This window comes from Hipposideros armiger, unplaced genomic scaffold (genome assembly GCF_001890085.2).
Source record: "Hipposideros armiger isolate ML-2016 unplaced genomic scaffold, ASM189008v1 scaffold_706, whole genome shotgun sequence".
In the NCBI taxonomy this organism is placed as follows: Eukaryota; Metazoa; Chordata; class Mammalia; order Chiroptera; family Hipposideridae; genus Hipposideros; species Hipposideros armiger.
In genome coordinates this window covers 857,725-875,236 of record NW_017732056.1, presented here as the reverse complement: position 1 = coordinate 875,236, position 17,512 = coordinate 857,725, and the positions used below count along the sequence as shown (strand labels likewise).

Genomic DNA, 17,512 nt, shown 5'->3' with positions numbered 1-17,512 from the left:
CGGTTTATGCAATGTAGTTTATTTCTCTCTCATTGTAAAGAAGCTTGGGGTGGGATGTCCAGGGCTGGCATAGGACCCCATCCATAGTGCTGGGACTCAAGGTCCTTCTGTCTCTTTTTTCTGTTGTCATCAGCATGGGCTTTTACTTCATGGTCCAAGATGGCAGTTCAAGCCTCAGGCATCACAACCACATTCCAGCAGTAGGACGAGAAGGGACTGAGAACCACCCTCTTCTTTTGAGAATACTTCCTGGAAGCTGCACCTGACCTTTCTGCTTATATTCTATTGGGCATATAATCATATGGCTATTTCTGGCTATAAGGGGGACTGAGAAATGGAATCTTTATTCCCAGTGGCTATGTGTCCAGGGGAAAATAGAAAACTGAAGGTTCAATGGCTAAGAAAGAAGGGAGGAATATGTCCTGGACAACGTTCAACCCCTTCCACACTCTCCTTTAATGGGTGAGGAAACAAAGGTGACAAGAGGGGAGGTAATTTTTCTAAAGTCACACACTTTGGTAGTGAGAGGGTTAGGAATTCAGTCCAACCAGGATTCTAAAACCTGTACTATGTCCACCGTATGATGCTGTCTTCTAATCTGACTGTTTAGAAACAAGGTGAGGAGGGGTGAGGGGTGAGTGCATCAAGGGTATGAGAAACCATGTACATTGCGGTTTGGTGGCAGGTGACTGGCCCGTGGATGGAATCATGGTTTGAGTCCTGCTCAGTCACCCCTTCACTAATCCAGCAGTTTGCAAAAGGTTTAATTTCAGGACCCCTTTACACTCTTAAAAATGATTGATGCCAAAGAGATTTTGCTTACGTGGGTTATATCTATTGATGTTTACTCTATTAGATATTAAAGCTGAGCAACTTAAAACATTAATTCATTTAAAAAATAATAAGCATTATATTTAACACGAATAATATCTTTTAAATAGAAATAACTATAAATTCCAAGCAAAAAATGTTTAGGGAGAAGAATGGCATTGTTTCACAGTTTTGCAAATCTCTTCAGTGTCTGGCTTAAGAGAAATCAGCTGGATNAGGTGGGGCAGGTGGGGCAGGTGGGGCAGGAGGATGAGACAGAGCCGAGCCTACCTTGGGCTTGGTTGTGTGGGAAGCTTGAGAATCTGCCCAATGGGGGGGCGGGTAGGGCCTTGGTACAGTTCTTACTCATTTGGTTTGGGATAATTTCTAATGCCTTCTAACATAGCCCTGTCTTTCAGTCTTGGGATTCAAGCTGCCTGTTTTGAAAGCCTCCAGGAAGGAAGTTTATCTTCCTGGAGTGATAAGTAAAGCAGGGCCGATGCTTCTCCAGTAAGAGCATGCATTTCTAGGTACTATGGAAAGTCTCCTGTGGCCTACGCAGCCCATGTTGGGGTTTCTGGACTCACACCTCCTTCAGGGCAGCCTAGCACATCACCGTTCATAGCCGGGGCTTTCCTCTACTCAGTCTCCACATCCAGACCCAGCTGCCCACGTGTGCCCAGGATCAGAATAACATCAGACTTGGCCCTCACGAAATCAAGCTTATGAGAAACTGTAGGAGTGACCCATGAGGCAGTATTGGGTGATGCTGAGTGCTCTGGGCTTTGGAGCCAGACAGATGCCCATGTGCAAATCCCTGTTTGACTTCTTTGGGGCCTTGGGTGAATTTTTCTCTGTGCTTTAGTTTCTGCTTCTGTAAACTGGGGATAATAATGACCAGTTCGGGAGAGCAGTAAATGAGATGGTACCCACAGGGCACTTGGAAATGCACCTTGCACGTATGGTTGAGATAATGTGATTGTGATTTAGAGGCAGGCTTTGGTGGGTATTTACATCGGGAGGAAGTCTGAGTTGCTTTGCCAAAGGTCTGTGAGCTGGTATTTCTATAGCTGTTTGGAAAACGATGGAAGCAAATGAGCTGAGCAGAGCAGCCCTGTGGAGGCTCACTTATTGCAAACAAGGGTTTGTTTAGAAGAGGGAATGTGTTTCATCAGATGAGAGGTTTTTTTTTTTTTTAAATATTTTAGTGAGGAAGCATCTTCATGTAGTGGATCTGCTTTAACTTCTGGATGATCTACTTTTTATGCTATTTTAAGAATCACTTGCTTTTATTCATTCACCAAACTTTTATTGCCCATCTTCTTCATCTGTCAGTGAGCCAGCCCTTTGCCCAGGGCTGCCTTTTGCTGGGAACGTCCTCGGTGTCCCCCTGGGCAGAGCGGATGGGTGAGTGTTGCCACGCGGCCCATTGTTTTGGCTGATGTCCCAGCTCCGGGGCTAAGTGGCACCTACAAGCTCACCCATCCAGGTCCCTGGGTTTCCTGTCTTGCAGCTCCATCCCTCAATTGTACCAAGGAGATAAGCTAAATAAAATATTTAGATTTCTGACTCCTGAGAAACTTTGGAACACAAATCAGTGGGTGCCAGAGCAGGAAATCAGATCAGAGGTTTAGATTCTAGCCCTGGAAGTTTTGCTTTTGAATGTTTGCACATTTTCTTGTTGACCCCTCTTTTCCTGAGTATTGTCAAAGGTAATGAAACTCCAATTTATGACTCAGATAAGAGTGCTCTTGAGAAAACACAGAAAGGTTTTACTGCAACAGGGTCAAGACATTTGACACAAAGGACCTTATCACTTTGGAGAATGATGGTGATTTCTGAGAAATAGTCACTCAAAAAAAGGCTGTGACATCAGTGGACTTGGAATTCCAGCATGTTCACAATCAGCTAGGATGACCCTGGTCCCTTCCTCATTGCCTGTTCTGCTCTGACTTCCAAGAACAGTGACCCTTCACTCTCTCCCCTTCAGGGGCAATGCGGTGGGGAGGCATGCCCTATTATTTCTACTCACAACACTTCTGACACCAAATGTGTGTGTGTGTGTGTTTTCCCCACACCAAGTAGTTCCCTGACTTTCTGGACACCAATCTGGTGTCCTACAGTTCAGTTCAATTCTGACACTAATCACCTTGAGTTAGCACAGACCCCGCAGGTTAAGGGCTCAGTCCCACAAGACTGCCCTCTACTTCAGACGCCAATCACAAGTATTGGATTCTCACTTCTTTCTGAGTTGGCTACAAGTGGAGGGTTCCCACAGTGCCCTCCTCAGGTTCGATAACTTGCTAGAATAGCTCACAGAACTCAGGCGAACACTTGGCTTACTGGCTTATAGTCAAGTCAATCTCCAGTCCCTTCCCCTCTCCGGAAGTTGGGGGTAGGGCTGAAAGTTCCAACTCTCTAATCATGCCTTAGTCTTTCTGTCATCAGCCCCCATCCTGAAGCTCTATAGGGACTTCAAATGTGGCTCATTAGAACAAAAGACCTTCCTATCACCTAGGCTATTCCAAGGATTTTAGAAGCTCTGTGTCAGGAACCAGGGACAAAGACCAAATATATACTGATTATCTCAGAAGGTGATGCTGATGACAATGGTCTGGGGGCCTCCCTACTTTCTCCTAATCTCTCCTGGGCTGAGTGTGCCCCCCTGACCCATGCCATCCTGGAAGGGGTCAGCTGCCCTGGGGACTAGGCAGAGGGACACTCACCATAATAGCATAGCACACCCCAACCCCTGTTTCCAACACATACGAGAGGAGGGCCACACCTGAGAGGGAATACATAAAAGGAGGCTGGGAAGGGGTCCAGATGCCTGCTTTAGCTTCAATGGCTTTATTGTGGGCCTTGGAGATGGGGTTGTCTTAAGTTGGGCTGGGGCGTGTTGGGGCTCACTGGAGACAATAGCAGAGACCCCGCTGTGTGGACATTTTCCAGGATGTGTGATCTCTAGTTCCAGGTGCATTGAGTCAGCAGCATTGGGCCTGGGGGAGGGTGGAGTAGTGGTTTGGTGGGTGTGTGGGGAGCTGAATTGAGGGCTCTGAGTTGCAGGGTGATGAAGGGGGGTCCTCATACCCTTCCACAGACGTGTCAGCCTGGGCTGGGGAGTTGGCCAAGGCGTTGGTGAGATCATGGGCCGATGGCCTCCGGGACCCCCATTGGCCTGACTGAAGTCACAGCATGGACTTGCCCATGAGGGGGACTTAGAGCCACCCTTCTGAGCGGGCAAGGATGGGGTTCTGGCTTCTGCACCGCTGAGCTTGGAGAGGACGCCCCCTCACCCCTCCAGGCTGGCCTGTCAGCCCACTTGCCTTCAGGGACTCTCCCTGGTGGGGCTGTGTCCCGGGGCCCCCGCAATGCCAGTGCAGAGAAGGGCCTCTTCCCAGGCTCCGGGTACCTAGCCCCGGTGGAGCCAGACCGTGAGAGCGGCTGTGGGGAAGGACTGGGGGCTGCGGTGGACGGAGAGCCAGGAGGTGCAGATTCTGGTCCCGGTTCTGCCACTAACTGAGTGTGGCTCTGTCACTTCCATTAGTTATTCCCTCTATAAACTGGGGCATTGGACTGAGAAGTTTGAGAAGTGGGGACTGACTTAGAGTCTTCTTGGAGACTGGTGTGGGGAGCGGCATCTGTGGCATTTCAGTGAGAGGGTGCCCTGCTGGTACAGGCTTCCACTTTTGCCCTCCGCCTCCTGGTCTTTCTCCTTCTTCTGTGCCCCTGCAGGGGAGTGTCTCGTCACAGGACAATCCCACTTCAAGAGCTTTGACAACAGGTACTTCACCTTCAGTGGGGTCTGCCAGTATCTGCTGGCCCGGGACTGCCAGGACCATTCCTTCTCCATTGTCATAGAGACCGTGCAGGTGAGCTCTGCCAGGCCCCCCATCAGGAGGCACCCTGAGGAGTGACGGGGTGGCGCGAGGTGGTCATCTCCTTTACTGAGCTGCTTGTACATGCGAATACTTCTTTCTCTAAAGGACAGGGCCCAGGTGAGGACAGATAAGAGTACATAGGGCCTTCTTGTCATGCAACTCCAGGGGGCTCCATCACAGAGATTGGTCTGGGAGAGTGGAGTAGTTCTGTGTGAGAAGGCCAGAGGATGTCTGTGGTTGGGGTCTTTCTCTGAGTCAGTGGCTCCTGGGCCGGGGTGCTGAGCTGGTGGGGGTGTGGTGACATCACTCTGCGTTCTCCTCTTGGCAGTGTGCCGACGACCCCGATGCTGTCTGTACCCGCTCAGTCACCGTCCGCCTGCCCAGCCCGTACAACAGCCTTGTGAAGCTGAAGCATGGGGGAGGGATTGCCATGGATGGCCACGATGTCCAGATACCCCTCCTGCAAGGTAGGTCCCTCCTCCTCACACAGGCTTGGGCTCACCCCGCTTACCCTCAGCGCCCCACCCCTCAGCAGAGCGTACATCTGCCTCTTCTGTGGAAATGTGAGGGGCGCTATCTTTGGAGGGCAGGCTGGGTATCCTTGGCATACATTTCTGCAAGAAAGGAAGGCTTCCTGGAGGAGGAGGACAAGCAGAGGAAGATGGCTGGAGGCTGGAGAGGAGGAGGCTGTTCTAGGCCTGGGAGAGAGCATGGATGGAAAAAGGGAACCAAGGGATTTTCACTGGGCTGGAGCCAATAGGATCAAGTTAAGGGTTGGGCATGGTGGTTCCGGTTCTACTTTGAGATGGGAAAGGAGCAGAGGCTGATGCTGAGAGGTCAGAGGGATGGCTGGGGATGGGTCAGGACTGAGAATGTCATGTGGCAAAGTCAGGTGACCTTGTGACCTGTGGGAAACACCTATCTATCCAGTGACTTTGCCAGGATGCACTGTGCCACTGCACAGCATAATTTAAAACTTCACCCTCAAAGTGGCTTTTAGACTCCTTCCCTCTTCTTTTTCTTCATGACCACTGGCCACCCCATGATCCATTATCCTGGCATTGCCCTTAGCAGGTGACCTTGGGCCAATCTGTGTGTGTTTAACGCTGTGTGTGTCTGACTCCCCATGAAATGATGTTTCTCCAGGGTAAGAGGTATATGTATGCTTTCTACCTCGTTTCCAGTGAGAACTGCTGTATCAGCTTTGCAGACAGCATCACTCAACCATGAGGACTAACTCAGCTTGGAAGCATTGTGTAACAGCAGAGGAGCTCAGGGAATGCTCAGGCATTAAGGGTTCAACGGAGATTCATCCTTGGCTCAGGGCACCATTCAAAGCTAAGGGTGCATAAGGACTCTTCCGCCCTCTTGTGGCAATAGGGGGAATAGCAGGACCGCAGGAACAGGAGGCACCTTCTTGGGGAACCCCGTTTGCACTACACCCATACAGATCACTCTTCCTCCTGAGACCCGCTTAAGGTTCATGGACATCTCCATCTTCCCCACAACTTATTGTTTTCATTGCTGCAGTCCTTTGTGAGACACCCCATCTCTCCCAATGATACATCTGCCTGCCACCACTCTGCCCTCTCCCCATCTCAGCCTAAATCCTGCCCCTGCTGGGTTCCAGGTGACCTCCGAATCCAGCACACTGTGATGGCCTCTGTGCGCCTCAGCTACAGGGAGGACCTGCAGATGGACTGGGATGGCCGCGGGAGACTACTGGTGAAGGTAGGTTCCCGCTTGAGCACCGCCTTCCTGCAGCCTGGCGGTACAAAGGGGCTCCTTGTGCTCTGGGCAGAGTGGCTCTGTGCGTGGGAGAAGAATTCCTTTCTCCCCAAGCCCCATACCCCCAGAGTGAGAAACAGGCCTCTCTTGTTTATGAGAGCCTGGTGTTTGCTGTCTGGACACCCCTTGTTCACCCTGGGGGTCCTCATGTCTGGGGCTCTGGTACCCCCAGGGGCTCTAGAGGGGGTGGGGTCCTGAGGGGCTGGGAAGGGCAGATGTATTGCCCAGTCTGCTGGCTGCGACAAGACCTGGAAGTAAGGAAGTCTCTGGGATGCCCACTGCGGGCAGCAAGGGAAGGGCCAGATTAGAAGTCACAGGCTCCCCCAGCCCCCACCGGGGGACAAAGCCGTCCCATTGCCTGGGAAGGGTTACATTGGGGACCACCAGGTCTCTCACTTGGGCCCTGGGCCTCCGCAGTCTAGGGCCACTTCCTCTTGTTCTCTGTGGTCCTAGACTCACATTTGGATAGCTATCCATGTATTTCACAGGGTGTCCGGATTCGTTTTTCTCTGGAAACTTGCATAGCAGGTATTGTCATTGCCATTTAATAAACAAAGCAAGCACGGTTCAGGGGGGTTGGGAGATGTGCCTGGCACCGCACACTGGCTGGTGGCAGAGCTGGAGTGGCTCCCTGGGTGGCGTCCTGCCCATTAGACCAGTGCTTCTCACTCTTTAGTCTTCGGGTGTCTTTGCATTCTTAAATTTATTGAGGACCCCAAGATCTTTTATGATGGTTATAACTATTGATATTTACCAGATTAGAAATTAAATCAGAGACGTTTAAAATGTGTTTATGAATTCATTTATAAATAATTAACTGACTAAACATTAATATAAACATTTTTTTTTTGGAAAAATAACTGTTTTCCAAAACAAAAATAAGTAGCGAGAAGAATACCGCTGTTTTACAATTCTGCAAATTTCTTTAATGGCTGGCTTAATAGAAGACATCTGGAGTCTCACATCCACTTCTGTGTTCAATCTGTTGTAATACTACATGTCACGTAGCCTCTGGAAAACTCCACTGCACACTTGTAAGAGGATGAGAGGGGAAAAGCCTAATAATGTCCTTTGTTATTATGGAAATGGTTTTGGCCTTGCAGGAAACCTTGAAAGGGCTGCAGAAACCCCTAATGGCTCCCAAGACCACACGCTGAGAACCACTGCCCTATGTCATTCCTAAATTCCCTGGAGAATTCCTTCCTGTGTCCCCGGGTCCCATGTTCCACAGGGCCCTTGGTATAATCCTGTGATGGGCATCTGGGGGCTTCTATGACATCATCTCTGGTCTTAAAATCCCAGAGAGGGTTCCAAATTAACTACCTTTTTTTTTTTTTCTTTTATAAAAAGTAAGCCTTATGATCACAGACAATAGAGCACAAGGAGGTCTTCTTGTCAACTCTTCATTTACAGTTGGAAATAAAGAACTATCATTTCTGGAGCAAGAAAGTGACTGGCCCCGGGCTTCATGGTCATTTTGTTACAGGGAGGTCTACAACTCTGGTCTCTTAACATCACCTCCTGCGTGCTGGTCTTTAAGGGAGGTGACCCCTCCCATTAGCTATTTTGTTTTCTCAGGAATCTTCCCCATCCCAGAGAGGGTTTTCTTGATTTGTGCGATTTCCCCCTCAGTCTGCAGGCCCCAAACATCTTGTCTGGGTGGCTGTCCTCAGGTTTCTGTTGTTTATCTCTCTTCTGAGGGGAGATAAGAAGACTTCTTTCTGTGGGAATGGGATGCAGGGTTATCTTTGGGTGGGTTTTATTCCATTTAGCTAACAAGAAGAAGACTTCATTGGCCAAGATTCAGGACGGGAGCAGGTGACCCCATGGCTGTAGGACTGTCCTCCATGTTTTGATCTGGATGAGAAAAGGGTGCATTTGTGAATGGGTCAGGTGGCCAGGCACATCACCGTGCTGACCCCTGGGGTTTGTGGAGCTGCCCGTGGAGGACATTAGCTGGAGGCAGGACCCCGGGAGGAAAAGGCTGAGTGCAGTGACCCTGAGAAGAGGCTGGTGAGGTGTTGCAGGGGCTCCCCCCACCCTCCCAGGTGAAGTATGCATGCCCTATCCCTGAGGGCTGGGTGGTTCAGCCACCAGCTCTGCTAGCTATGATGCAGGGGCCAGCTCAGCCTTAGGCAGAGTGGTGGAGAAGGACCCTCTGACAGCCTTCGCTTTGTCAGAAGGGTCACTGATCTGAAGTTCATTTCAAATAGCATGCAAGTTCTCTAAGTCCCTGATGTTGGGATAGTGTGGGGCGGGCCTCCATGGATATATCCACTCCTCTACCTGGGCAAGCTGATCCCTGGGACAAGCCAAGTGGATGGAAGAAGGTATCATTTTCGAGGGTGGGGGATGGTAGTGATGGCAGGCCTGGTGGGGTGAACAAGAGGACACTTTGGGGAGCAAGAGGGCACTCAGGACCTGAGAATGAGGAAAGAGAGAAAGGATGCTGAGACATGGGTGAGGGGGAAGACTCATCACCAATTTTGCTGCTTTGTTCAGGGCTGGCCTTGACTGTGGGCATTGCATTTCAGCCTGCATCCCAAGGAGAGCCTCATTCATTCACGAATTTATTCGGTTATTTGTTCAACCGTTCATTTCTTCAACACATACTTATTGCATGTCCACAGGCACCGTTGAAGCTGAGGTGACAACAGTGAAACAAAACAGACAAGAATCCTTGCCTCATTTAGTTTAAACTCTAATGGGGGGAGACAGACAATAAGCCAAACCACTAAGTAAATTAGATCACATATTAGAAGGTGATAAATCCTGGGGAGATAAAGGAAGCACAGAGGGGGGCAGGAAGTACCAGGGTCGGAGGAGTTACCTTTTAAATAGGGAAGTCAGGGAAGGCCTGAATGCAGAAGGTGATATTCGTAAACCAAACAAGGAAACAGTACTTCATCCTGTTTCTCATTAACGCTATTGACTGGGGTATGTTTTATATGGGTGCAGAAGCTTCCACTATTGTTCGTCTTGCATCTTGTTAAGTCAGGGCTGGAAGCTGGAAGTGGTCATCCAAGAGATGACCACAGTGCACGAGGGTCTCAGAAAGCAGGGAGGTTATTGGTGTGGCATTAATTACATGCAGCGCAGGGGCCAGGACTCTGGGGCCTCAGTTCTGCACCATCTTTGAAAGAAGCCTCCCTCAGTAGAGACTAGCAGATGCCCCCAGCTGTGCTGTGTGAGAGGCAGGGGGCTTGACTCCCCAAGGTGTCCACTTAGGGCTCAGAAGGATGGAGAAGAGCCACATGCTGATGGAGTTTGACCCTAGGACCCCTTCTGGTCACCCTTGGCAGGCTGCCCCAGAGTCCTCACTGACCTCACCTCCTCGGATCACAACCCCTAGCGTCCCTCTTGGCTGGTGGCCTTTTCTCTTCAGTGATGCTCAGGGACCGAGTTAAATACAGATAGTTAGGAAGGTGTTCTTTGTCACCAAAAGTGAGCTCTGAGACGACTTGGACCATGACCGACTCAGCCTGCTTTGCCCACGTGTGTGACAGATATGAACCATCAAAAAAGGGGTGCTGACTTTGCACTTGATTCTGGTGGGTGTCAGGGCCCATAGGCTCAGGCATCCGCTCTGACAGGTGAGGGTGGCAGAGAGCACGCTGGATGGGGGGCTCAAACTGGCTGCTGGTCTCAGCTCTGTGACCTCTGGCAAGCCCCTTTCCCTCCCTGGGACTCAGTGTCGCCATCGGTAAATGGCTGGATAATCTCTAAAATCCCGTCCAGCATGAGAGATCTCTGATTCTAAGGTTTTAAGAGCAGGGATGGAGCTGGCGGTCAACGATACTGTAGCTAGCTTTTTTCTTTCTTCTGCAGCCTAGGGTTTAGCTGCGGTTTATTAAATTCATATTTATGTTTCAACCGAGGAGAGTTTTTTTTATTTTATTAAAACCATCTCAGTAGCGAAAGGAAGCTGTGACTGCTTTGGTGGCAGTTGCTCCAAGGTGGCCCGCTCTCCCCGCAGCTGTCCCCAGTCTACGCGGGGAGGACCTGCGGCCTGTGTGGGAACTACAACGGCAACAAGGGCGACGACTTCCGCACGCCCGCGGGGCTCGTGGAGCCCCTGGTGGAGGACTTCGGGAACGCCTGGAAGCTGCAAGGCGACTGTGAGGACCTGAGGAAGCAGCACAGCGACCCGTGTAACCTCAACCCGCGCCTGAGTACGTGAGCTCAGGGGAAAGCGGGGACTCCGCTGAGCCCTGAGGTCGCCTACGTTCCGGGACAGGGCGCCCACTCTTGGGGGGAGAGGCCACTTTGGTTTTCACCATCAGCATTAGATGATCTGCATCTGGATAATTTATTCTTCAAAGTCCCTTTATTAAGCGCCTTCCGTGGGCCAAACCCTGGGAAAGAAAAGAACAGAACCCAGTTCCTGCCTCTGGACCTTCTCAGTCTGTTGGAGCAGCAGCCGCCCAAACTCAGAGTTAAATTATCGTCAGATAAATGCCTTTTGCAGATTTATCTGTGGCAACATTTCAGTCCTACATGAAAGTCTCCCACTTACCTAACCCATCACGGAACTATTTCTCTTTCTGTCAGTGGGTATGCTGTGGATAAGTGGCTTATTATGCATTTAAGCCAAACGTAATTAGGAAAGTGTATTGGCGGGGACGATAAATCACAATGATTCCCACGGCCACGAGAAGTGTTTGCAGCATGTGCTGCTGAAGGAGAATCTAGAATGGGAATTTCGGAGTAGGACTCATCCTTGGCCCCTGGGGCCTACAGCACCCTCGTCGAGCCCCACTTGCCCCCCTCTCTCTCCCCTACAGCCAAGTTCGCGGATGAGGCATGTGCTCTCTTGACGTCCTCCAAGTTCGAAGCCTGCCACCGGGCTGTGGGCCCGCTGCCCTACCTGCAGAACTGTCGCTACGACGTCTGCTCCTGCTCCGACGGCAGGGACTGCCTGTGCAATGCCGTGGCCAACTACGCCGCCGCCTGTGCCCGGAAAGGCGTGCATGTCGCGTGGCGGGAGCCCAGCTTTTGTGGTAGGTGTCCTCCCTGCCCGTTGCCCTCCACGCAACCCAACCGAATCTGCCGTGGGTGCCCTCAATCTCCATGCACGTGTCCTTTGCAAAGCACTGTCTGGATTCTTGCGCTGGCAAACAGGTCCAGGGGTATGTGACAGGCATGGGGTGTGGAAACAGTTCATTTGCAGCCACTTTTCCCTCCCATATCCCAGCAGGACTTGGTGGTGGGACTGGCTCGCCCATAGGAAGGTCCGCCTACTCCAGGCTGTTCACCTCCTGTCTGGTGACTTAGAACCTTGGTGTCCCTGCCAAGTAGAGATTTCCTGTGGCTGCTGCCACCTAGTGTTGGTTACATGCTCAGCCAGACTGTGGAGTGAGTGGGGTCCCTGCATCCCTGGAAGGTCTGATGAAAGCAATGGGAAATGCACACACCAATCCTTTGCTCTTAAGTTTAGGCAAACCATTGGTGGACTCCTGGCTCGAATCTCAGACATTGTACAACGTTGTATAAAGTATATAAAATGAATGACATCATTATCCCCAGCTGACTTGAAAGTCTCGCTCTGCCCTGTTAGGTTCCTGGCACCAGAGTTGGAATCTGCCTCATGTCCTGGCCCCCAAAATGGCTGAATTGTGCTTACTTTTTGTTGTTATTGTTGTTGCTCTGGGTACATTTGCTGAGTGCCCAGTGTGGTCAGGCAATGGCAGTGGTGTAGAGCCTGAACCTTCCCTTTTGAGGCACAGATGGAAACTGCTTCCCTACTAGGTGCCTATTGCACCGAGTGAAAGGATAACTAGATTAAGGCAGAGGCAATCAAGGAAGGCTTTCTGGAGGCAGTGTACTTGACTGGCTTTTAAAAGGCACAAAATTGGCTTTTCTTGGCAGGAAAGAGTTGTTTCCTATGGTGGAATAGTAGTAGTGATGTGTAGTTGTGAGGAGGGTATTCCAGGGCCTGGAATAGTGGATATAAGGAATAGTGGATATTCTGATTTTTAGGGTTAGGTAGATGTGTTGGGAGACTAAAATGTTGGTGAGTCTGATGGAAGCAGGAAAATAGGAGCTCTGAGAAATGTATTATCTCATGTATTTGAATGTATTAATGTATTAATACATGTAGTAATATCATGTATTCGAAGAGAAGTTCAGGTATGGGGCTCTAGAAGTATCACTATTTGCGATTTATTGAGTCAACTCATGTTTCGAGTCTGAGAAATCTCCTAAAAAGGAGCAGAGACACAGTAAGGATGAAGAGGAACAAGCATATAGATGCATACAGTTGTGTTCCCCATCCCTCCAGCTCTGGGATGTGACAGAGAGTCTCTGGCTAGCAGCTGGAAGAACGAAGGCTGAGACCTTAGTGGCTACTGGCCTGTGACTTCCCAACTATTGTGACCTTGAACCCTCCACTTCACCCCTCCAGACTTCAGGTCCTCATCAGTGTTTGCTGGTTAGAAATTGGGGAAAGTAACGAGGGGACAATTACATGCTGTCTATGAATCTGCTTTGCTTTTCCACCAATATTAGAAATTACATATTATCGGTGTGCTGCAGCATCTAAGGAATTCCTAGTTTAGGACATTCTCCCAGAATGCTGAGGGCTTATGGAAATACTTTTTAATCTCCCAAGAGCAGCTGTTCTTAACCTCCACTGAGATGAGAACAAGAGGAAATGGGCTGACACGGCAGCAGCAGGGGCTGAGATTGGGTTAGATAGGGCAGAAAATGTAGGATGGTAGGAAGGCGTTTTCCCCAGAGATTTTTCAGGGCAAGAGGGATCTGTCTCTGTGGGTTTATGGTAAACCAGAGAAAAGCCTGGCCAGATGGCCTTGGGTTGTTCTTCTGAGCCCAAGGAAGGTAGGTAGGATTCCTGGGTTCATTCTATTCCTCATTTTCCCTTCCTGAGAAATGAACAGAGCCCCCTAAACCACTGACTCCATCCAGATGAAGAGGAAACACCAACTGGGGGCACTCATAGAGCAAGGACTGATCACGTAGCCACTTTGCAGTATGCTGTGAGGGGATTCAGGAAAAGCACACACGCATTTTTTTCTTGTAAATTGGTTGTTTCCTTTGGGAAGGCAAGACTCCTTGAAGGCAGGGACCAAGCCTTACCCTCTCTGCATCCCGAGCCTAGCCCCGGCCCTGGCCCCTGGTGGGAACACAGTAAACGTCTGTTAAATTGTGATGTGCATTTCTTCTTCTGAAGAAGGCCATAGGAAAATTTTAATATGGCTCTAAGCCAGCTCTAGAGACAGCCTGTCAGAGAATAAAAATTCTCAGGTCCAGCTCCTCCTTAATTGGTGAAATGTGCCCTTATCACTGTAGGTTCAGTGGATTGAAAGGGATTTCCATCTTTATTGCCAACATGCCCCATCTTAACCCACACTCACTCTAAATATTTATCCAATGACTCAACCTTTCTGCTGGTTCATGTCTAATATGGTTAGAGAGCCTCCTCCCTTCCCAGCTACTCTCAAGTGCCAACCCCAGAGCAGTTGCAGCAGGGGGAGGCTGAAGGGGCTCTCCAGAGGCCCCCACCCTCATTTCTAAGGTTCATGGCAAGGTTTCCTTTTACAGCTTCTGTGAAATGCTCTGCCTGTGGGTTTCACTGTAGAAATGATTCTAACAGAGGGGAAGCTTTCTAACGGTCCCAGGAAGAGTGTCCCCAGAGTGAGTTTCTCATTTCTTGGATAATAGCTGATCAGCAACGGGAAAGCATTTTGCTCCTCACACCTCCCAGTAAAGAATTTTATCATCGGAGTGCTCATGAAACTGTTGTGAGCACAGGAAGCGGGTTATGTGTGGGCCAGAATCCAGGAGGACCAGGTCTTCTTAGACCCAGACCTTTCTCTGGAATACCCCTCCCACCTGGAGCCTGCTGAGCTGGGGCTGTTTCCCCAGTAATCATAATGTAGTAACAGTAGGGAACATACCATGTGCTAGGCATCACTCTAAACACGTTAGCTCATTTAGCTGCCACAACAACCCAGGTGGATATTATTATTATAGTCCAGGCAGGAAACGGCTCCAAGTCACATTGCTAACGAATGGCAGAACTGGGGCTCGAACACAGGAATTGGGGATAGAAAACCCCTTCTCTTAGCTGCTTTACCACTTGGTCCCACTGCCTTTTGGCTTTGTCTGTTGTGCTATTTCTATGTGGGAGACCAGGGAGAGTGAGGACTGTGGGTATATGGGTGCTGCCCACTTTGCAGGGCAGGTATGAGTGCCCCTGCTCTTTGTGACTGGTGTGCCCTCAAAGCATGGCTCCTAAGGGGCTGTTTCCTTTTTAGAGCATGATGGTTAAGAGCTTTTAGGTCATAGAGAGCTGGGTTCAAATCCTGCCTCTGCTTCTTACAGCGAGACATGACCCTGACAAGCCATTTAGCTTAAGTGTCAGTTTTCTTACCTGTAGAAAGTTATGAGATCTAACTCACTGAGGGAGGCATAAAAGGCATTCAACCTGTGCAAAAAGCAGAACGTTCAGTAGATGCTCAATTAATGGCAGCCGTCGTTGTTATCAGCATGGGAGAAATGCCCTTGCTTATCACTCCCAGTTCTTCTTAATAGTCACAGCTTCACTTTCTACTGTGAGAATTCAGAGATGATTGAGCATGATCCCCTGGTTAAGCAAAGAACACGTGTGTATCCCTAATTAGAACAGACGTTTCTGAGCATAAAAATACACTTTTGCTCATGGTGGGAAAGGAAGGCAGTGACTGACCATACAGATATAATTGGGGGTCAGAGCTGCGAAGGGTGACACCCCAAGTCCTAGGACCATAGTCCTAGTCATCTTATTATTCCCACTGAAACCTTCCTTCCCCTCCCCTCCCTCCCAGCGCTGAGCTGTCCACAGGGCCAAGTATACCTGCAGTGCGGGACCCCCTGCAACATGACCTGCCGCTCCCTGTCTTACCCGGATGAGGAATGCAATGAGGTCTGCCTGGAGGGCTGCTTCTGCCCTCCGGGGCTCTTCCTGGATGAGAGGGGAGACTGCGTGCCCAAGGCCCAATGCCCCTGTTACTATGATGGTGAGATCTTTCAGCCCGAAGACATCTTCTCAGACCATCACACCATGTGGTAAGTGCAAGCGGCAGGGCCACTGAAAGGAAAAAGGTTCTTCAAGTCCTCCATGTCACAGATGAGTAAACTGAGGTCCTAGAAAGGAAGTGACTTGCCCAGAGTTGCACAGCAATCAGGGCAGAGCTGGGACTTCACACAGGTCTTCTGACTTCCTTACTATGCAGGGAACTAGAACTCTAGGATGGCAGTAGGAATTCTTGAGCTTTATGGCCAACTATCATGTGTTGGGCCCCAGTTCCCTGTTCTGGGTCTCAGTTTCCCTTTTCTAAAACAGGAAATAGGAGCGCTCCCTGTCCCCCTCCCCTTCAGCCTCCTGTCAGGGTCACCAAGGTCAGTCCTCCAGGGAAACATAGGTTGTATGAAAGAAAGATAAGGCTGGAGGAAAATTTGGAACAGGTTCAGGGGGCCTTTGAAAGATAGGGTGAGGACTAATGCTAGAATAACAGGCACTGGGGACCTTGGAAGGTTAGAGCAGAGAGCAAAAAGGATCAAAGTATAGCTTCAGGGCGTGGGTTCTGGAAGCTGCATGAGGTGTGACAGTAGGGATCTCAGTTGTGGGAAGGGGTTGACACAGTCTGGTCAAAAGGTGGTAAGGCCCTGGGAAAGCAATAGCAGTGTAAATGGAAACTGGAGATAGAGGCTAGAGTCATTGGGAAGTAAACAGAATGATAGGAAGTTTGGGAGGAGGAGGTTTGTTGAGGCTGGCCCCAAGGTTTTGAACTTGAATGCTTGGGAGGACAGTGATGTGAAGAACAGCAATAGGGCTGTTTGTAGAAAGAGGGAAGATATGAGTTTGGCTTTGGCCCAGATGACTTTATGTTACCAAGAGGGCATCTTGGTGAATGAATGGAACCAATGGCTGGAGTTATGGCTTTGAAACTTGAGTGAGAGATTGCATCAGGAGAAAGACTTGTGTGGAGGTAACAGTTAAAGGCATGGGAGTAGCTAGGCTTGCTAAGGGGAGTGGAAAAGAAGACTGAGTCTAGAATTTGGGGGAATGTTCAAGGGGCCAGGGGAGGAGAAAAAGGATCCTATGAGAGGTCAAAGCAAAAAGGCCAGCAAAAAGGGCAGAGCCAGGGCAGGGCCATATCATGGCAGTGGGAAGTAATAACATCTTCTGTTGGTCTGAGCCCGGTGGTTGTTTTACTACAGTTGTCTGGCTACAATTTTCAAGGCGTTTCTCTTTGGGACCTTAAAACCACACTGTTAGGCAGGCAGGGCTTGCTTTTTAAATAAGGAATTGGAGGCTTAGAGGGATTATCACTTTCCCAAATCATCCAGCAAGTGACTAAACCCGGGGACTCTTGAACTCTTCATATTACATGGAGAAGAAGCTGTTGCATTTGGTGCTCGGGTCACAGTGGCCCAGCTGGTTCAGCAGTGTGGTGAGGAGAGAAGCCAGAGGGTAGGAGGTTGGGTTGACTTGGAGGGGAGCAAGTGTCACTGGCTATTTTACCATTTTAGAGGCACCAGGAAAGTGGGACGTGGAGTGCAGGAGCTACCCGGGCTGGGGAAATGGTTCTGGCCTCAGGCTTTTTCAGAGTCTGCACATTAGTGGCCTCCTGTTTCCAGGCCTCCCCTGTAGGCACCAGGGCTAACTACTATTGACTGTCCTGTTTCTCCACTTCATTGATTAGAAAATCTAATAGAAAATTAGATTTTGTGGAACATGTGAGCCAGAGGGAACTCATGGCTTGTCTGTAGCTGTAGATTTATTCCTTAGATAACCCACTAAAGAATGAGCCCAGCTGGGGCCAATGCTAGTGATGCCCATGACAAGGTAGCAGGAAGGTGAAAACATGCATGGCCTGGAAGTTTCTTCAGACCATTCGTTTGGTCATCAAACAGCCATCATGGTAGAGTGCTTGCACTACTGTAGGCCCGGCTCTGGGCAGGAGTTGATTATTATCTGCAAGTTTTGTTTTTTTTTAAATAAAATTAAGCTTTTGGGTCATGTCCAAATG

At 49.7% G+C, this 17,512-nt stretch overlaps 1 protein-coding gene across 1 annotated transcript in view; it reads left to right on the top strand.

Moving 5' to 3' along the window:
* VWF (von Willebrand factor) overlaps positions 1 to 17,512 on the top strand; it is a 157,952-nt gene that overhangs the window by 64,120 nt on the left and 76,320 nt on the right. Inside the window, exons 9-14 of the mRNA XM_019627083.1 lie at positions 4,546 to 4,682; positions 5,020 to 5,158; positions 6,322 to 6,422; positions 10,456 to 10,651; positions 11,264 to 11,479; positions 15,305 to 15,545. Of these exons, the coding sequence (XP_019482628.1) occupies positions 4,546 to 4,682; positions 5,020 to 5,158; positions 6,322 to 6,422; positions 10,456 to 10,651; positions 11,264 to 11,479; positions 15,305 to 15,545 (1,030 nt within the window). The remainder of the gene's footprint in view (positions 1 to 4,545; positions 4,683 to 5,019; positions 5,159 to 6,321; positions 6,423 to 10,455; positions 10,652 to 11,263; positions 11,480 to 15,304; positions 15,546 to 17,512) is intronic.